The sequence below is a fragment of the Ceratotherium simum genome, chromosome 26 (assembly GCF_057802395.1).
Source record: "Ceratotherium simum simum isolate JZ-2026a chromosome 26, ASM5780239v1, whole genome shotgun sequence".
Taxonomy (NCBI): domain Eukaryota; kingdom Metazoa; phylum Chordata; class Mammalia; order Perissodactyla; family Rhinocerotidae; genus Ceratotherium; species Ceratotherium simum.
In genome coordinates, this window is record NC_141925.1 from 33,531,055 (window position 1) to 33,552,052 (window position 20,998).

The following is a 20,998-nucleotide window of genomic DNA, read 5'->3' on the forward strand; positions in this document are numbered from 1 at the left end:
CCGAGGGGCCAAGGGGGCCAGTTCCAGGCCTGGGAGCAAGGCTCCATGAGGTGTGTGCATTTAAGGCCAGAGGCAGACACTCCAACCCCAAGAGCTCCGGGAATGGCCAGCCTCCTCGGAGCAGGTGGCTGGGTCAGCAAGGGTGGGAGGGAGGCTGGAGGAGGGTCCTAGTCGCCCAAATAAGTGAGGTCGGTTTAAAAGGGGTTAACCACAGCAACCCTCCTCCAGAGCCCCAGCCGGAACACCCTCACTGCCCTCCCCTCCTCTGCCCTTTCTCAGGCCTCGAAGCTCATGGTCTCCAAAAGGGGGGCGTCTATACAGGAAGAGAACAGAGCAGTTCCTGGCACTTGGACAGACAGCAGAAGCCCCAGGCACACCACAGGGTCACAGTATGTGCATGTGCACGTGTGTGTGCACGGAGTGAGGGACACGGACACTCCGCCCCGGAGGCCAGTCCCAGACCAGGGCCCTAGGGCACTCACTGGAGCATGTCCCCTGAAATGAACACTGTGCGCCCAGCAACCCTCAGGTCCCCGCCTTCCCTCCTCACTCCTGCTGCCCGCTCTGGCACTCACACTGTCGCACCACACCCGCCCTGGGCTGTCTGCCCTTTCACTGACCAATCACGTGTCAGAGATACAGCCACCTCCTGTCCAATGGCAACATAGGGACAGTCCTGCCTTCCGTGGGGTCTCAGCCTCCCTCCACACTCAGCTAATCCAGACCCCTCCCGACTGTTCTAGCACATGGGGTCCCCCTGCACATGCCCCCAGGCTCCATCTGCTGTGTGAGAACCATCCTTGCTGCACTGCCTTCACTATCGGGAGAAAACCATTCCAGGGAATCTTAACACTTCTCAGGGCCAGACCAACAGGCCACAGCACGGGTGTGAGGGCAGGTGGGGGGGCAGGAGTGGTCGAGGGCAACTCGGTTTCCACGGATGCTCAGAGGCCTCAGGGCGTGTCCTCGGCCCTGCTCCCCACGAGGGGAGGGGAGCCATGGCCATGTGGACCCCAGCCCCACCCAGCCGGATGTCAGCTCTTCTGCTCCAGAGGTGTCAGCCCGCCGCCAGGGACCCCTGGGGGTGGGGGTAGCGCCGTCTGAGGGGAATTAAACAGGGACACACCGTTTGGAAAGAAGTTTTAGTGAGGCGCCAGGGGCTCGCGCCCAGGTCCTTGGCACTAGTGAGGAGACACGCCGTCCTGCGGGGACCTCGGCGGGGTCAGGGTGCTGTTTGGTCCAGCAAAGAGGCAGCTCAGCTTGGGCTTCAAGTCGTTCCACACCTTGCTCATCTGGAGGAGGAGAGGGGGCAAGAGAGGGTGAGAAAGACAGGGGCACCGGCCCCACACCCTAATGCACTGGTCCTTCAGAAAACGCCAACGAGGGGCCTCAGGACAGCCCATCCTGTGGCAGGGGGCAAGAGGGGACACGCCGCAATAGCCACCACCAGGCCTGTGTGTCGCCTCCCCCAGAGCTGCCCTTTCCACTCCCTGCAACGCGGCACGTTCCTCCACAGACGAGGCCCAAATAAGGAGAGCGCCCGAAACCAGAGGTGACAACCGGCCGGACCCTCGACCCAGCACACAGGACCGAAGGGGCAGTCTGCTCAACGCGGAAACTTAAGAACCTTTGTTGAGTCATTTCCAGCACGTTCTCTAACAGCTCAGCAAGCGCTGGCCTCTGGCTCAGCAGGTCACACACCAAGACAACGTCCACCAAATGAACACAAAAATGAATGAGGAATAAGGCGGGAGGAATAAGACGCCGCCGGCACTTGCCAAGCACTCTGGTATCCAGGCTGAGGAATGGATACTGTGGGTACAAGCAGCAGGGAAGCTGTGAGTGAGGCAGGTGTCCCAGATCAGTGCTGGGGGCCAAGTGGCTCATGTGATAACAGAAAAGCAGAGTGTGGCCCTGGGGACATGCAGATGAAGCAGAGTCTAGTCTAGGCACTACGAGACTGGGGACTAGTCAGCCAGCTACAACAGAGAAATTTAGGATCAGGGTGACCGGACCCAGGTGGTACACAGACTCACCCGGTGTCCCCTAGGGTCCTCTCACCCTAGACCCACCTGGTGTCCCCTAGGGATCTCTCATCTCAGACCCACCTGTGTCCCCTAAGGATCACTCATCCCAGAGTCACCTGGTGTCCCCTAGAGATCTCTCATCCAGACTCACCTCCTGTCCCCTAGGGATCTCTCATCCCAGACCCACCTGTGTCCCCCTAGGGATCTCTCATCCCAGACCCACCTGTGTCCCCTAGGGATCTCTCATCCCAGACCCACCTGTGTCCCCTAGGGATCTCTCATCCTAGCCTCACCTCATGTCCCCTAGGGATCTCTCATCCCAGAGTCACCTGGTGTCCCCTAGAGATCGCTCATCCAGACTCACCTTGGGTTCCCTAGGGCTCTGTCATCCCAGACTCACCTGGTGTCCCCTAGGGTTCTTTCCCCAGACTCACCCGGTGTCCCCTAGGGATCTCTCATCCCAGAGTCACCCAGCGTCCCTGCTAAAAGCACAGATTCTGACTCCCGGCCCCCCGAGATCCTGAGTTAGTAGGTCTGTGGTGGGATCTGCACCTCATAATCCACATGTTAAACAAACACTCCAGGTTGTTCTGGCACAACTGCTTCTAGACGAGGGTCCAGACTGGCCACTGACCTGGTCAGTGACAAGTGCCTCCCGACTGGATTCACAATCTCTATCCTCTACCCCACCCTTCAAGCCCTTGACAATGACCTTTCTGAGATATGGATCCAAGTTCATTCTAAGTGCTGCTCACAAAAAGCTCCCTGGCCTCCACGCAGAACTGCCAGCATCCTAGACTGTACCCCACCCTACCCCTGGGCTCTGCACAGGCCTCTGTCAGAGCATGAGAAGCCTGTTCCTCTGGCAGGCCAACCGGTCAGGATATCACACTAGTCTGTGCAGTCCCTGGTGACAGGGACAGCTGCAGTCCAGCTGTGTGCCCAGCACAGCCACAGAACCTGGCACAAAGCAGCTACTTGCAGTCCGTTACCCACCAAATCCCCAGGCCAATCTTAGAAGGCTGGGAGAGTCATATTTTATGCCATTTTTCAGGGGAAATTGGGCCACAGAGGTTAAATAACCCAAGCAAGGCTGCAAGAGCTCATAACAGCCACAGAGCTGGGATTTAGAAATTCTGAGACTGTGCCCCGCCCCCCCCACCCCGGCCCCGTGCTGTATCAAGGAGCCGGAGGTGGCCATGGGCAAATGCATCCTCCATTAGGAGGTGACTGTGCTCCCACGGCTAACAAGAGGCATCGAAGGAACCCAGGACAGACAATACCAGAAAGCAGGAGGGTGCAGAAGCTACACAGAGCGAGCAAAGCAGAACTGGACAGGGATCACCTCTTAAGTGTTTCTTCAGCCCTGGCCAGACACATAGCATTCTAGGCTGTCTGGAGATGGACACACATGTTGCTGTTTGAGAAGGGTGGGCAAAGAGCCAAAAACACAAGCTGGAGTTATACGGCTGTAGACAATTCCGGCCAGGCAAGTGTCGCTGCAGCTTGCAATGTCTTGGGACAATCACAGCATTTCTCCTCAAAGGTTTGGGAGCCACCATCTGGAGGAAGCTTACCAAGGGCTTCAGGAAAATATCCCATCTCTGTATTCCCGACCTCCTCACACTGATTCCCCGCCGTCTCTGCTCTCAACATATCTCAATTCTTGGGGATTCTATATGCTCTACCTCTGCCTTCTGGAATTCCTCCAGAAGATGAGAAACTGTTCCCTTATAGTCTCACTCTGCTCCTCCCACCACCATCCCTCCCCCCAGAATCACGAGGACAACATCACCATTACCACTCTGGCTACACAAGACTAGGGGATTCAAACAAGAACAACGTGTTAACGGTCCCGTGCTCACCCCAACTCCACTAACTTTCCCACATGATTCTTCGAGGTCAGCTGCAAAGGCCAGCAGACTGGCAGGAGGGGCCGCTGCAGAAAGAAAGGTGCTGACCAACACAGGGGTCGGTGCAGGGGGAGACCCACCTCCTTGTGCCCCTGGATCTGTGAGTTGACGAAGGCCCCGAGGATGTGGGAGGTGAGGGGCAGGTAGACGTGGACCAGCTGCGTCTCCTGGTGCAGGCAGTACAAGGAGAAGTAGTTCCGAAGCTCCATCGTCTGGATCGCGTTCTCCTGCTGCAGAGGAAAGAGCCTCCCCTTGCACCTGGCCCAGCAGACGGCAGGGAGGAAGAGCACCCCGGCCGACACGCTGCCTCTTCCTGAGCCCTTCCTCTGTGTAACTGCCGAGGCAAAAGCCAAGCCACACATTGCAACCAGGCGTCCAGAAGGTGCCGAGGGAAGAGAGAGCACCAAGCGTCACTCTGGGCACCAGGGGCGGCTTTCCCACCCCCAGGACCCCCCCACACGCTTGTTATACCAGTACCTGGGCATCGACATCCTGGAAGCTCATTTAGCCAACCAACAGTTGCCCAGAAGTACGGTTCCAGGGTCCGGCCCCACCAGGTGTGGAAAGGCTCCCCAGGAGGCCGCCCGAGGCGGCCCGCGCCCTCCGCCCCCCACGCCAGCACTACCTCCATGATGCGGGACTCCAGCTGCTCCACGGACTCGGGCTCGCGGCTCTGCACAGCGGCGCTCGTCGCCGGCCGCTTCATCAGGCTGTACGTGTGCAGGGCCCGCTGGGGCTTGTGCAGCAGCCCCTTCTCGTGCCGCGCACACAGGTCCTGTGGGGACAGAGGTGGCGCGCGAGGCCCTCAGCCATTAGCCAAGAGGGACCCAGAGCCAACGAAAATGCTGGGGCCCCCTCCCGCCTGGCAGGAGGAAGCACTGAAAGGGGAGAGATGGGAGGAGGCTGGGAAGAGACAGCACTCAGGCTCCCAGCACACGGCCTCAGAGGCAGTGCTGTTACCGTCCCGGCGAGAGGAGCCCTTTCCAAGCATGGCTTTTCCTCCTCAGAAACGGTTCACATGCACCCCCTCACTCCACGCTCAGGAAGTGTTCATGGAACAGAGCAGTCAGGTGAGTGGGCCCAGGGTCGAACCACGAGGGGGGCGCAGTGCGAATCAGCACCGCAATCAAAACGTGGAACAGGCTCCCTTCAGAGAGGAAATGTACAGTGCTGGGACAGTCCTGGACCTCAGCTCTAACGCTGCCCCATGTCCAGAAAGCCAGTCCCTCCAGCAGCAGGAAGACCAGACGTCTCCAAAAGGAAGAAGCACTGGCATTTCCCTGGGGCCCTAAAATATCCCCAGTCAGAAATCTTGTGGGAAATACTAGCCACAGAACCACAGGGCGGGACTTTCAAGGCCACCTGGCTACCATCCCAACTCAACAGAGAAATCCCTTCTGGAACATTCCCCAAAGCGCTGGGCCAGCTCTCCTTGAGCTCAGCACAAAGGATTCTGTGGCTTCAGAGGCGATCCATTCGGTCACCAATGCTCCGACAGTTAGAAAGCCAGCCCTACATGGAGCTGAGGTCTGACTTCCCTGAACCTCCACCTGGGATGGCTGGAAGAGGACATCTTCCTCTTTGCTGGGCCAGCCCCTCACATATTTATAGAGAGCTATGATATTCACTGACACACACACACACGCACACATAACCCCTGTTCTCAGAGCGGGGGAAGCCAGAGGCCCGTCTGCACGCCTGCTGGGGCCACAGCCCAGAGACTCCGCAGAGCCCGCCAAGGAAAAATAACATCGGCAAGTCTGCGTAAGGCCTGTCTTCCCTCTGCAGCCCTGGCTTCTCGGTGTTTTTTCCATTCCCCTAGAGTTACACCCCTGAAAGATCATAAGATCCTTCTCAGAGGCTCTGTCCCTGCCCAAGGAGCAGCCAAGACTCACTTTATAGGACTGGAGCAAATCCAAGAAGAGGTTCAATTTCTCCACCACATCATTCTCTTCCTGTTTGCCCTGGAAAACAAGAGGGGGTTAGCCTACGCTGAGCACACGCAGCACCCAGAGACCCAGCTGGGGAACACACGCCCATCCACAGGCCTGGGCAGGCTCTTCCCCCAGAAGCACCAGCCAGCTCTGCAGAAGAGCCCCCTTCCCATGACAGCCCACCAAACACGAGGCAGAGGAGCCTCAGCGCCCAGCAGTCTGACGAGATCAAGGGCCTCGGTTCCCAAGGCCATCTACCCACTTGTGCTAGCCCTGCATGTCCTCCCAGCGTCCCAAAGCCAACATCTTCCCCGACACACACACAGGGAGAGCCCAGCACCTCAAACGCCCTCCTCGCAGCTTTGCCAGCACCCCAGAAACCTCGAGCTTCTATTTGGAGCTGTGAGCGGTGTTGAAAAGGGGAAACAAATGGGAGGGATGTGGCTGGGAATGAAGAGGAGGCTTTAACAAAAGGGGAAAGGAGCACAGGCCTCGGAGGGGCGAGGGGACAGCAGCTGCAGGACCGCACTTGGGAAATCAAGGTGCGATAAGAGAACAGACGCCTTCACTCCTAGGCTGATGCAGGAGATGGAAAAAGGCCACCAACGGCCACACCGCACACAGCACATGAGGGGGGTGGGCCAGACAGGTGCTCTCGTCTGGATCCTGTGCGCACCTCTGCTCACAGGCAACAGAGTGATGGAGTCAAACCTACAGCTGTGCGGTGAGCACGCGGTGAGCCCCACAGCTCATTTCCCAAACCACAGAGGCCACAGCAGCCTGGAGGGCAGCCCTGTTAGTGGAATGGGGTATCCTGGTAATAACAGAGGGGGTGAAGCCCTGCTCCTGGAGCCAGCCACAGCATCCTAGGGACACGAATATGACCCAGGCTGCCCCAGGCCTGCCAAGTGTGCTCCCAGTAGCGGCAGCTCAGGGAAGGACGCACAGACAAGCCATCATGCATACGGCCCACCAGCACTGATGCTCAGAGCCACTCCCAGGCAGGAAGAGTCCACGCCAAAGCCCTGGGCTCAGGCCACCTTGGGCAGCGAGCGTCCACGCTCAGCAGATGGCGAGTGACTGAGGGAAGGCAGTGGGAAGGAGCAGCGTGGTCTCTCCACTTCCTGCTCCAGGAACAGGCAAACACAAGCCCATGAGGCCACCACAGACCCTCCGTCAGTCACCACAGCTACACACTCAGGGCCAGGGTGGTTTCCTGGGAACCCCCCATGCTAACTCTGTGGTCACAGCCGTGGGCCCTGCAGGGCTCTAGCACAGCTCATGTCTCTCAGCCACCAACGTTCACCGAGTGCCTCTCCCAGGTGTTTGCTGAGCCCCTCTCACAAAACACTAGCTCCTTGGGGAAACTGAGCCCCTTCTACAACCTCTAGAGCTCCAGGCGTGGCAGAAAGGGAAAAGCTGGGCCGGCCCTGTGGCTTGGTGGTTAAGTGCGCGCGCTGCGATGCTGGTGGCCCGGGTTCGGATCCCGGGTGTGCATCGAGGCACCACTTCTCCGTCCATCCTGAGGCCGAGTCCCACATACAGCAACTAGAAGGATGTGCAGCTATGACATACAACTATCTACTGGGGCTTTGGGGGGAAAAAATAAAATAAATAAAATCTTTAAAAAAAAAAAAAAAAAAAAAGAAAGGGAAAAGCTCATCCCATAAACTGCACATGGGACTTGGTGCAGGGAGGGTGCAGGCAAAAGAAAAGAAGAGGACGAGTCGATGGGAATATAAGCACCAGACTGGGAGCAGGGGACTCCCACCCAGGCTGTGGTACCAACTCAGGTCAGGACCCTGGGACTCTCAAGCTCACTGAGCTCAGAGGTTCCAAGTAACTCAATTCCATACCCACAGCTGAGATACTAGCCAATAAGGTTATAGGAAAATAACAGCCATGTTACAGGTTTTTAAAACTCAGAAAAGAAAATACCAGATGGCCACAGGTGCCCTGATCCCTCCTGACTAGGCAGAGGGCATGGGAGAATGGAGGTGCCTCCTCTGATCTAGTATCAGTGGTGACTCAGGTCCTTCCTGCTCGTGTCATTTGCCACCAAGTCCCGTTTCTGGTCTGATGCCACACACCACCCTACACCACCAACACGAGTGCCTTTACCAACACACACATCCCATCAGCACAGGAACAGCAGCCCACTCTGAGTCTCACTTGTCTTGCTGGGATAGAGTTATCTAGGTCTCCCAACAGGTCTGGGGAGAATAAAACCAGGATTCGTAAAAACAGACTTAGGAAAACTAGCCCTCAGATGTCTTCACTTGCACAGCGAGAGTGAAATGGAACTCACTGTACTGGATGAAAATTCTGATGGGTGGTTTGTCTGATCCAGTTTCATGTTAAAACTACATTAATTTCACTTCAAGGTGAAAACCACCAAGGAGGGTGAGGAATATTCGAGAAACAGCACCTCTCAGACGTTAAATTCCAAAGCACCATTCGTGAGATATCAGAGGATCTCAGAGTGGGGAGGCACTTCAAACAACAAACTTGGCCATGTCAGAAGCCTGACCCAGCTCTCCCTCTTCAAGGCAGACAACCGGCATCAAAGTTTGAATCAGAAAAGACTGGAGGGGGCCGGCCCCGTGGCGTAGCGGTTAAGTGCGCACGCTCCGCTGCTGGCAGCCCAGGTTCGGATCCCGGATGCACACTGATGCACTGTTTGTCAGGCCATACTGTGGCGGTGTCCCATATAACGCGGAGGAAGATAGGCCCAGATGTTAGCCCAGGGCCAGTCCTCCTCAGGAAAAAGAGGAGGATTGGCAGATGTTAGCTCAGGGCTGATCTTCCTCACAAAAAAAAAAAGAAAGAAAAGACTGGAAATCACTGCGTTAGGAATTCCCATCCTGTATTCTGCATAACGCTGGGGATTCGTGCCCCGCCCCCCCCCCCCCCCCCACCAGGAGGCTACCTGTTGAAGAGGGAGCTTTGTGGGCCAAGGGCCGAGGTCCCTGCAACCAGAATAGCTTCACTTTTATGTTTTACAGACTGAGCTTTGAGGAAAGGTTCAACGGGCTAAAAAGAGTTTTTTAATCATCTGTCCACCCTTCTCGTTTTTAATTGACGGGGAAACAGGCCCAGGGACCAAAGTAACCAGAATAAGGTCCCAGCACGAGACACCAGCCAAGCGCAGAGCAGGCTGCCGAGCTCGCCCCCTTCTCTATCCGGCCAAACCTCCCACACCACGTTCTTGGTCCTCCCGCCGTGGAAACATGGGCACCTCTGGGACCTGGAGATGGATCAGGCCCAGTGCCAATTGTGAGACGCCCACACCGCCCTACACTCAGTTTCTAAAGGGAACACCCAGGCCCTGGAATCACAGAGGAAGAAACCCCAGGACTTTCCACACCAGCAACGAGATCAAGTTCCCTCTTCAGCACTTAGAGACATCCTGGCACCTGAGCGCCCCCCTCAAGCCTGAAAATCCCCCAATTCCACAGTCACAGATCTGACTTACTGCTAATGAGCTTCAAGTCTCAGACAGGCAGCAAGGTTTCACAATTACATTGTTTTAATTTACTTAAAACCATCTACTAGGGGCCGGCCCAGTGGCATAGTGGTTAAGTCCACGTGCTCCGCTTTGGTGGCCCAGGGTTTGCCAGTTCAGATCCTGGACATGGACCTACACACTGCTTTTCAAGCCACACTGAGGTGGCGTCCCACAGAGAGCAACTAGAAGGATGTACAACTATGACATACAACGATCTACTGGGGCTTTGGGGAGAAAAAAGGAAAAAAGGAGGAAGACTGGCAACAGAGGTTAGCTCAGGGCCAATTTCTCTCAAAAAAAAAAAAATGCTATTAAAAAACAAAAAAACATCTACTAGCAGCCTAAAGACCATTTCCCCAAAAACTAGGCAGCAAACTCTCACCCTCAAAATTATGTAACAGTTTTATAGCATAAAAGCACCAGATGAACCCTTCGGTCTGACGGGAAACACTGTATCTCAAATTAATCTCCAACCACTACAAGAGTCTTTGCAGATCTCTACAAAGAGCAGCTGCCCGTACAGCAGAAGCGCTTCCTTAGTTAACTGGGTATCTAGTGTGAAAGAAGGAGGGAGTCTCCCAGGGTGCTGGGAGCTTAGTCATTGTTCTAATGAGTTATCGAGTGACCAAATACTGGGACAGCAAAACGGGAACTATCTGGGCCACCCAGAAATATCCTGGGAAATCCAAGATTACATCTTCAAGGGCAGATTATATCTTCTAACCTCAGCAAAGTCAACTCTCAACAGACCCAATTTGTTTTTATCATTGGCAACTCTCTTAAGAGCATAACTGGGTCACGGGGAGCCACCCGGAACAGATGGAGACATGCAGTTCTGAGCCGAGAACAGCTGTCCACTCACTCGAGACTCAGAACTTTGAAGTCCACCTAAGAAGGAGACGCTCACGCCCGCCAAGGCACAAAACATTCTTTGGAAAAGGTGCCGCAGAGAACAGACTCACTCACCTGCTGTGCGGCCTTGTCAGCGAGCAGTGCAAATTCAACAGACAGGCCTTTCAGCGCCTGCTTAAGGAACCCCCATGTGCTACTGTTCAGAGTGGCCCAGGAAGGGAGCGGGGTTGTGTCAGACCCTAAAGCACTGAGAGAAAATGAAACACAGGAGAGGAGACACTCACGACCTGGAAGCTGACCAGGCAGTCCAACCTGACCCCTCCCTCTGCCTGAACACGTCTCCCAACCTAGACCCTCGCCACTCAAAGAGTGGTCCGCGGGGAAACCGGGAGTCTGTTAGAAAGGCAGGGTCTCAGCCTCCCTCCCCCAGACATGCTCAACCAATTCTTCTCAAGACCCCCAGGTGATATGTGTGCATCGGCAGATTTGAGAAGCATGGTTCTGGAGGCTGCTGAGCGGGGCACAGTCCTGGCCAAAGGTCTTGCCTCTCCTCCAGAGCAGAGGAGGCATGACCAGCCCACAGTGTCCTTTACCAAGTCAAACAAATCTTTTTTTAAGTCTAATCCTAACAATAGGGAAAACGCCCTATGAGAAACTGGCAAGCATTCATGTGTTTAGGAATCCACATTTCTCTGCCTAAATTTCCCACCTTTTTTCTTCTAAATGTGATCTCCCATTTCTCCAACCTCCTTCTTCCCCTTTTGAGTGAACCAGAGGTCAGAATGAGGGTTATTAAGTAAATGCACCTTCGGTTCCAAACCATCCCCAAAGTCTAAAGACCCCCTCCCCACCTAACCAGCCCCTGCAGAACCCAACAGGGTCACCTGCCTCAATTCCTTCCCGAATATGAGAAGGTCAGCAGCATTGTCGATGGCCCGTGACGCAATCCGCTCAGCCCGATCGCGAAGCTTGTAAAAGCTGTTGTAGATATTTCGAATCAGCTCCCGACTAATGGCAAACTGAGTCTGGATGTCAGCTGGGAGGAAGTCCTGACAGGGCGAGGAGAGAGAAAAAATGGGTAATACTAGACATGAGACCCTTTCAGAAAAGATGGCCCACAGGAGATGAGACAACTCCATCCGATAGAGCAGGTCAGTGAGCCCCGATGCCCAAACCCGGGCCAGGCAGAGACCGGCCCTGAGCCCACTTCTTCTCCAGTGCCTGCACCGGACCTCCCTCCTTGTCCAATCATGGATACACCACCAACACTATGGATCCCGGGACATACGACTCTAGTGTCCACTGAAACTGGATCAAACTGGAGGGCCTGCCAAAAAACACTCAAATAATAATCTTCAAGTCTAAAACAATGAATGTAAAGTGTTGACTCTCCACGTGAGGGGAAGGCCTCCTGTAGTCTTCATTTATTCTGAAAGAATAACTTTCTACTAGTTTTAATATTAACTACCTATTAATATTAACTAAATAATATTAACTAATATTAACTATGTAACACTTAGAAAACAGAAAGCTTAAGGAATAAAATGAAGGTAAAAGAGTCTGTATTTTTTATGGAGAAGCAGATAAAGAAAGAAAAAAAAAGCTACCAAATAGCTACCTTCCTCCTTTTTAGAAAAAGACCAGATTAACTAAATTTTAAAATAAACCAATGCAACAATCAATCCTGTGAAATCCGAAAAGCTGGAGACCAGGCATATGTCTATCTGAATCATAGATGCCTCAGGACATGGTGCGAGAGCCTGGTGGGCCCTGGGGTCAGACAGCCCAGTCCCGTCTGGGCTCTGCTGCTTAGAAGGTTGAGACTTCAGCAAATGGCAGCCTCTCCAAGCGTGTTTCCTCACCTGTGACATGGGCATGACACCCACTATATTTTAGAGCAGCTGAAAGGAGGGTTAAAAGAGAAAAACATGCAATGCATCTTAGCATGATCCCTGGCACATGGTGGAGGCAACTCGTAAACAATATCAATTGTTAAAATTATCATTGCTCTTGTTAAGAAGGGAAGCCATAATCAAAATGAGAAAAATACCTTGGCCCGAGTAGCCAGCTTACAATTCATGAATTCATCTCCCACAAGCTGTGCCGATTCCTTTAACTTGTTCTGCACATCCTACAAAAGGAAAAGAGAAGCAACTTCACCCTCATCAGCTGCAAAGAAGTCAGTCTGAGACAAATGAAGTCAATAAAAGGCAGGACGCAGGCCTTTCTCAAGAGAAATGTGTTTCCACATGTCGCTTTTACATAAGTGTTCCAAAATCTCTTCACTGTCTCCTCTCTGGTTTTTTTCCATTGACCTTCAACTTTAGGTGGTCTTCCACAGACAGGAGAGCCTGACTTACTAACAGTACTGCAAAACCGCCAGCTCAGGAGTGGAGATCTCTCTCCAGAAAAACACTAACTCATCTACAGACCACAGACATCAGACAGAAGTCGGATTCATTAGATCCGTTAGGTCCACGTGGGGCACAGAGACAGAAGCTGAAGTCTTTTCCTTCCTGTGAATCAATTCACGGGACCGGGGCCCCCAGAGCCCGGGGAGCTGATGGACAGCACTTGGGCTCCCAAGCCCTGCTCTCCAAAAGCAGGCCCTTGGCAAAGCCAAGCCTTAAGATAAGGCCCCCACAAAGAGCCACAGGAAGTACAGGCAGAGAGGCTAACGTGAATGGGCAGCTGTGTATGGGTCACAGAATTCTAAAATTTCAGAGATGCCTTAACAATCATCTGTCCCAATTCTCTCATTTTACCAAAAAGGAAAATGGAATCAGAGAGGTTCTGGGGACACCCTATCTGTGTAAAGGCAAGGGTCAGCAGAGCCTAAGGCCTCCAGAACGGGGACGGCACCCAGCTCTGCGCCCAGCTGCACCCTCCCCACTTCCCCTTGCTCTGTCCTGAGCCGTGCACAGCTCCCACGTCCCACCACATTCCTCTTCTGGAATAAAGATCCCTGTTCTAAGGGAACCTGTCCACCCCCAGGGTTCAAAAGACCCCCATTCCCAGCTCAAGGGCAGAAGGTCACAGCAAGCATTCACTAATGTCTAGCATGGCTCCCATAAGAGGGGCAGCACTGATGGGTACCCCCGGGGTATCACGGAGGGAAAGCATGCAGCCTTCCCTAGCGGTAAAAGGCCCCTTCCACCTCTAGGAAGTGAGAGGATAAGGCAGGCAGGCTTGCGCTGTCCCTGCCTTGGCTGCTGGAGTCCAGCATCTTTATGCAGCAGCAGTGAGGGTGGGGGCTGAGCCCCTTCCCAGGTCCCTGCTCAAGAAGGGGTTTCCTCCAACTGAGGAGACGGGAACACACATATTCCACTGGCCGAGCGTCCTTGCTGGAGCCCCCCACCACCACCCCCCCTCAATGAGAAGGTCCCTCGGGCAAAACCTCTCTTCCTACAGAAGAGCTAGAGGCCCCCGGGGCAGGAGGCCTGCCAAGGCAGTCTTCCTCCTCAACTGGGAACAAGGGCTTTGCCTCAGCTTCCTGACTAGGAACAAGTTTGGAGAAAGAAGCTGCCACTCTGCTTTCTACCTGGAATCAATGTACGCACAGAGATAATTTCCAGGACACAAGTCTACCCTGCAGGTCTGCTAAGGAGACTCGGCTTGTTCTTATGGCACTTAGTCAACGTGGCCTTTTTTTTAAGTGAACGCTTATTCACATCTGGAGTCTAGCACTTCTGTAAACCCTCCAAACCATACAGCCTTCTGTGTATTCGCTTCAAATCCCACAGTGACCGCACCGAGAACCCACCACTTCCACCTGGATACCCTGAATCTTGCAAGGTCAAAGCCAAAGACGCCTCCTAAAATCATACTCAACCTGCTATTTGGGAAGAAAATAAGTCCTATTTATGGCGGTCGGGTGTGAAACAGATTCTGTCAGGGCACCCAGACAAGGGAAATGAGACAAGAGGGGAGCAAGAGAACAAAAGCGAACTTAAGAATGAAGAAAGAGCACAGGGACCGGCGGGACCCACCACGCGGACTGCATGGACACAGTCCCTAATGTACTCACAGGACCACTGAAGGACAGGAACAACTTGAGGACCACGTCCTCAGAGAAGGGGGGGTGCCGGGCCACCAGGTTGATGAAGCGCTTCAGCGCTCTCCTCCGGGCCTCGATGAACTCCCTGTCAGCTGAAGACAGAGGACACGGCATCACCAAGCAGGGCCTGGGGCACCACCCTCTCCCAGGGGAGACCGCACTCTCAGGGCCCAGCCTCCACGCCCAGAGTCCTCAGAGCATCTTAGGAGAGAAGCCCAGAGCAGGCCACACAGCCAGCGAGGGCCCTGGACAAGGAGTGACAGAGCCATCCGCTCCCCACCCCACCCTCGCCCTGCCCCCCACAAACACACTCGGGTGCAGGAACCGCCAAGGAAAACCACAGATCCCATTTGTTTTAATTAACCGTATTTGACCCCCACTTCAATCATCTAAATTAAAGACTTCTATAATCCCTTTCTGGAGCTTCTCTCTATGAACAAATAGGTTTTACTATACTTGTACATTAACTCAACCCCGTGTTCCTATGGACATCACTTATAACTCCCTCTGTAATGGATACAATTACTAATTGCTTTCATTTGGGTTACATATTTTCACTTCAAGGCGAAAAAAAAGTAAAAGGGTACCTTGATGCATTAAGGGTATTTAAATCTGATCACAAATAGAAATAGTATTTAAAATATTTTTTTATGATACTGAAAAGTACAGTTGGATGAGGTTCCCTCCCCACTCAAGACCACCAGGAACCCTTCTAGAAGGCTGTGCTTTCATAATGCTGAGCCACACAACTAAGCATCCACATGCACATTTCCAGGTCCCCAACAGTAACTACACTGAGTGGACTGTGATGTGTGGATTTCAGTGAGCACTCGCCTGACTTCCAAAGCACTTCTGGCCTCGCTGCCCTTAGCACCCTCCCCCCTTCAATGTGACATAAATGATTTGTTCTATGGTGCTCTCGTGGGGCAGGAAGAAAGTTACATTATCAGATGCTGAGCTGGTCAGTGACCAGTGAGAAGCAAGAGTACTTATGTGCAATGTTAAGAGATTTCAGAATGCTGAAAACTGGACGACTGTATTAAATCCCAAGCTATTTCCCCATTCGAGTACAGAGTTACTTTAGGATCATTGGGAAAATGGGAGAAAATAATCTGGTCAGCTTTGGGCACTCACCTTCTCATTGAGTTTTATTTAGAATTTGAGAAAAGCACTGTGGGAGGATCGGTGAGACCCCAGAGAAGGCACCACCATCTCCCTGTGCTCTGGAACCTGGGAGAAACAGGCCAGCCCAGATGGGGCTGGAGCCACCTGTGACCTCTCACCTGGCCCCATGTAACTGCAGGTGACGCAGTGAAGATGAGGCAGCTACTTATGTGCTATTTTTATCTCCTTTAAGATGCAGATTAGATTGCCTACCTTACATTTACTTCTGCTCTCTTCCGGGGGACCACCTAGTGCTGTAGTGGGACCCACTGCTCAGTTCACATCACTTTGTGAGAGCAGGCAAAACCAACAGTGCTCCTGGTCCCCCACCCGGGAGCTCTAGGATGTCCTGGCGACTGCCCTCTGGAAAGGAGAACTGGGGCACGTGCTTTCTCTCCTGCACAATGGGGCACCTCCCCACATGTCAGTCACCAAGCAGAAGACTCACGTAGGCCAAGGGTACGAGGTGACGTCCCCCTCCACGTGCCACACCTGGGCTCTAAGCCACAGCAGCGACCCAGGACTCCCAAGGGGCTGGTACTGCTCTGCAGCCCTGCTGCCATCCCCTTCTATGGGGCAGAGGGCCCCTAGGAAGAAGGAAGACCACCCCCCCAGCATAAAGTGGCATCCATCACCAAGGCAAGACCTCAGGGCCCTGGAGGCGGGCCCACTCCCTTCTGCCCCCCACCCCCCAGCAAACCAGCTTTACCTCCCAGCATTCTCTTGGGTGGCAGGGCTGGCACCATGCGGTACGGGAACTTCTGCAGCAGCATCTCGTGGAAGACCACAAAGTCATTGTACCGTCTGTACACAGAGGACTGGAAGCGCTACAAGACAAAGGGGTCAGCGCTCAGACCTGACATCAGAAACATCACCTCTCACTCTTTCCCCTTAACTTCTCTTTCTGCCACTGAACAGAACCAACAGAAATAATTTAACTAAATTCCTCGTCTCCTCTCACCAGGCCTTTACTAAAATGAGAAATCCTGTACCTCCTTAATGTATGGTAATACAGCTTTTAAACACTGCATAGCTCTAACTTCATTTTTAACTACCTATTATTCTGGATCTTCTGACAGACACAGATTTCCACTGCGAAGGTGGGCATCCATCCCAGCCTTAAAAGATAGCACAGAACAAGGATGCATCCTTTACTTCATCTTAGGGTGTGTCCTCCAGGTGCACCTTCAAATAATGCTGACACACATAGCTCTGCTGCCTCCTGACAGAGACCCAGCTGTCTACAAGCAGAACAAATGTTGAAGATGGAGACTGACACTGGACTCAATGAAACTGCCCATAAATCCCACCATAAACCTGATCGGTGACAAACCTGCAGGCTCCCCCAGGTTAGCATCATATTCAAGAGCAACCTCATCGGGTTAGAAGATAAGAGCTTACACAAGAAACATGCATGAGCAGCCACCTTTAAAGTTAAATGTGCTATACTAATTTCTAATTAAGATTACTAAGTGAAAGAAGCCAATCTGAGAAGGCTACTTACTACGTGATTCCAACTCTATGACATTCTGGAAAAGGCAAAACTATGGAGACAATAAAAGATCAGGGGTTGCCAGGAGTTAGGGGGAGGAAGGGATGAACAGGTAGAGCACAGAGGATTTTCAGGGCAGTGAAACTACTTTGTATGATGCTATGATGGTGGATGTGCATCATTGTACATTTGTCTAAACCCACAGAAATTACACCACCAAGGGTGAACCCCAATGTAGACTACGGGCTTTGGGTGATTATGATGTGTCCATGTGGGTTCATCAATCCTAATAAATGCACCCCCCTGGTGCGGGGTGTTGACAGTGGGGGAGGCTGTGCCAGTGTAGGAGGCAGGGGGATTATGGGAAATTTCTGTTCCTTTGGCCAATATTGCTGTGAACCTAAAACTACCCAAAAAAATACAGTCTATAAAAAACATTAATTATGCCATATGAAGAAAAACTATGAAATCAGGTGTGTTCACCTCTATTCGGGACCCTGCGCATCATGCCACGGTTGCATTTACTCTAGACTCCAGCAAGAACGGTGAGCAGGGTGCACATCTAGAGAACACACGTGGCCCAGAAGGCTTCCCCCACTGTTTAAACATTCACAGGCTGACCCCTTCACAGACATTTCAGGAGGTAACCCGGGCAAAATTACCTCCTTCTAAAAATGCTCACTATGAGGCAATCAATTTACTTAAGGAACGAGCAGTTTGATGAGACTAAAAAAAAGGCCAGCTCCAGAGCACTTGAAGAACAGCAGCTTCTCAAACGCTCGGAGCCACCCGACCTCCGGGATGAGGCCCCAGAAGGAGAGCTGGTGCCTCCTCCACTGCGGCTAGTTCTCACTGCTGACTGCGGCCGAGGCCGAGAACCACGGTGACGCCAGACGGCAATGCTGCCCTAGAAATAATCCGAGGAAATAATCCCAGGAAGGGGCTCCTTGCCTCGCTGACCTCTGGAGCAGCACCAACAAGTGTCACAGGCTTTTGTCACTGCGGCTTTAAAACACAATGAAACTCCATCCTGTGATTCCTGATTCTCACAGAACACAGTGAACAGCGTGAGGGGAACTGCTCGTTAGATTCTGAAAACACGTCTTTTGACCTGGGGTGACAACTGTGAGAATTTTCCACCCAAAGCCCTGGCCATGCTGCCTGCGACCGGGGCGGCTCTCTCGCTGGCGTGGGGTGCCGCTCCATCTTGACGAATCCCCCACAAACACAGCCCAAGGATGTTCTTAGTTCATCAATTACTTAATCCCCAGGATAAAGAATACAAACTCCCATCAAAGTTTATTCTAACTGAACCAAGAGATGGAAAGATAATGGACGAAAGGACAGAAAGGTCAAAGCTGCTGATGCCACACAGCTCTACACGCACACGGCCAACCCTGGAGCCAGGCGTCTAGCATCTGATTACCTCGGATAAGAGGGGTGCCCCTGACGGAGAGGCAGCATTATTAAAGGGATTCGGAGTCCATATTCTACGGGATCCACATTCCAATCCTCAGGGATTTCCTGATATTGCAAAACTGGCTGGCCTGTGTCCGGGGTGTGTGCTCTGCAGACCACCTGTCTGAGCTTCCTGGGCAGTGGCGTCCCAGAGCACAGGGATGGACATGGCGGGTTGAGCTGGGGGTGTGGCTGAGCAGAACATGACACAGGGACACACACGCTATGGAAAGTCTGGTGGGCAGCATGGCTCCCTGCCACCCGGTATGGGGTCCTACCTTTAAGCCGGGCACACTGACTGTCTCCCTCCAGCCCTTCTCCCCTCACATCGCTCCTGCCCCAGACCTGTCCCGTCTTCCCCCACGATGTGCCCATTACCTGGCTGGAAACCTCATACTCCACATGCTTCAGGAAGAGGCCCTTCTTCTCGGGAATAAGCTCCACCTGCACGGTGTCCCTGGCCAGCAGCTCCTGCAGGGTGTGAGAAAGCAGCAGCGGGTTCCCCTGTGGCATCTGCATTCGACTGGGGTCTGGGTCCCTGCGCTCGCTGACCTGGGGCGTGGGCAAGTCTGGAGGAGAGAAGGCGAACGCCCAATGAAAACTGCTGCTCACAAAGCGCAGGCTCCCTCCAGCTCTCCTCCCTCTGCTCTGTGCTGGCTCAGCACGTGGACTCTGGCCACGTCCCCCAGCCAAATCCCATCTCGCCAGGTCACACTCATTCATTCACGCTGTGGAGCTGATCGCGGGGCGCGTCCTTCTGCTCACACCAATCACCACACCGTGAGGCAGCCACCTGCCTGTGAATCAGCAAAGACGCCCACATTTCTAGGACCAGCCAAATCTAGTTTTCAACTTGGGGAAAGAAAAAGAAGTGAAATATTTATAAGTCGTGCAAAAAAGAGTCCTTCTTTTCTCTAGAGTCGAGAAAAGAGGTTAAAACAAAAGAAACTAGCCACATAATTGTCTATATGTCCCAGTGTTTCTAGAATTAATGCATACTGCTTTCATAGGCCAAAGCAATCATTCTAATATGCAAAAAACCTATATGCTTGCTTAGAGCTAGGACTCCTGACCACACAAATCAAAGAATTAAGCCTAAAACTTCAGCTTCCTTATAGACAAGAGTCACCATGTGTCATTCACAGAGCAGCAAAAACAGAAGATTTTATGCCTAACAACCTGCAAACAAACAAAGAAATCACGTTAAAAAGTCGTTTGGTTTTGAGTACAGAGCGAGTTTTAGAACTTCAGAGAGAAAAAAGTTCTTTTCAAAATAAAAAAAAACAATAAAGTTAAGGTATCCTACAGGGGAAAAAAAGGTCTTATTCCAATTAACATTGCTATACATAAGTACAACAGACTGTAGATTTCTTTTCTTTATTTTCCAAATTTTCTACAATGTGGTTGTATCGCTTTTTATGATTTACTTCTTAAAGTAATTCTTCAGTGCAAGATTTGGTCTACATTCTAAAACAAAATTAATGACTAGATTATTTTCATCAGTGAAATCACTCAGCATTTTAGGATTTAAAATGAAGCTGCCTTTAACTGACCTTAAAGCTTAAGAAAAAAAATAAACCAAGGCCTTAATGTTTATTTGGGAAACCCTAAGGGCCTCATAAAAACTCCACCCAAAAACTAAGTATTATATGCTCTAGAGCAGTGAGCTCCCAGGTGAGGGCACTCGTCCCAGGTCAAACAATCCACGGGGTGCAGGAGGAAAATACTAGCAATTCTAGGTGTATTTCTTCTCTCTTCCTTTTTACTTTATATTCATGTTATTATATGTACACAATACAGTATATTTTATTGTTCTTATAATGTACATAATTATGTTATTATAATGTACATAATACAGTAGGAAAGCACATGCATATAACATTAAAATATGTACGTGTACGGGCCGGCCTGGTGGTGTAGTGGTTACGTTCGCGCACTCCGCTTCGGCGGCCCAGGGTTTGCAGGTCTGGATCCCAGGCACAGACCTACGCAGCACTGATCAAGCCATGCTGCAACAGTGTCTCATATATAAAGTGGAGGAAGATTGGCACAGATGTTAGCTCAGTGACAGTCTTCCTCAAGCAAAAAGAGGAGGGTTTGAGGAGGATTGGCAACAGATGTTAGCTCAGGGCCAAGCTTCCTCACACACAAAAAAATGTATGTGTATAGATGTGCATGTATAAGTGTACGTGTGTGTGCATGAGTGTGTGTGTACATGTGTTTATGTGTACGAATGTATATGTACATGAGTGTATATGTGTATGAATGTGTGTGTATGAGTATATGTGTATATGAGAGGTTATGAGGGGTATGTGTATGTGGGGTATGTGTATGTATATATGTGTGTATAAGTGTGTGTGTATGTGTGTGTATGAGTGTATATGTACATGAGTGTGTACCTATGTGTATGACTGTGTGTGTATATGAGTAATATGTGTATATGGGGGGGTGTGTATATGCGTGTATGTGTTTATGTGTGTATGTGCAAGGGTATGAGCATGTATGTACAAGAGTGTTTACATCTGTGTATGACTGTGTGTGTATATGAGTATATGTGTATGGAGGGGGTGTGTATGTCAGTGTGTATTAGGAG

At 52.0% G+C, this 20,998-nt stretch overlaps 1 protein-coding gene across 5 annotated transcripts in view; it reads right to left on the bottom strand.

Annotated features, from left to right (window-relative positions):
* Nucleotides 1–1,128: 1,128 nt before the first annotated feature.
* The window catches only part of SNX8 (sorting nexin 8), a 42,447-nt gene continuing 22,577 nt past the window's right edge, over nt 1,129–20,998 (bottom strand). For 4 of the 5 annotated variants that reach the window (XM_004440892.2, XM_087417472.1, XM_087417473.1 and 1 more), the window contains exons 2-11: nt 18,784–18,974; nt 16,165–16,282; nt 14,262–14,383; nt 12,285–12,365; nt 11,123–11,283; nt 10,349–10,481; nt 5,836–5,904; nt 4,566–4,715; nt 4,021–4,170; nt 1,129–1,292 (exon numbers count right to left, since the gene is read on the bottom strand). In XM_004440892.2, coding sequence (XP_004440949.1) covers nt 1,182–1,292; nt 4,021–4,170; nt 4,566–4,715; nt 5,836–5,904; nt 10,349–10,481; nt 11,123–11,283; nt 12,285–12,365; nt 14,262–14,383; nt 16,165–16,282; nt 18,784–18,974 — 1,286 coding nt within the window. In that variant the 3' untranslated portion in view covers nt 1,129–1,181. The remainder of the gene's footprint in view (nt 1,293–4,020; nt 4,171–4,565; nt 4,716–5,835; nt 5,905–10,348; nt 10,482–11,122; nt 11,284–12,284; nt 12,366–14,261; nt 14,384–16,164; nt 16,283–18,783; nt 18,975–20,998) is intronic. The other variant, XM_087417470.1, reaches the window with a different exon arrangement.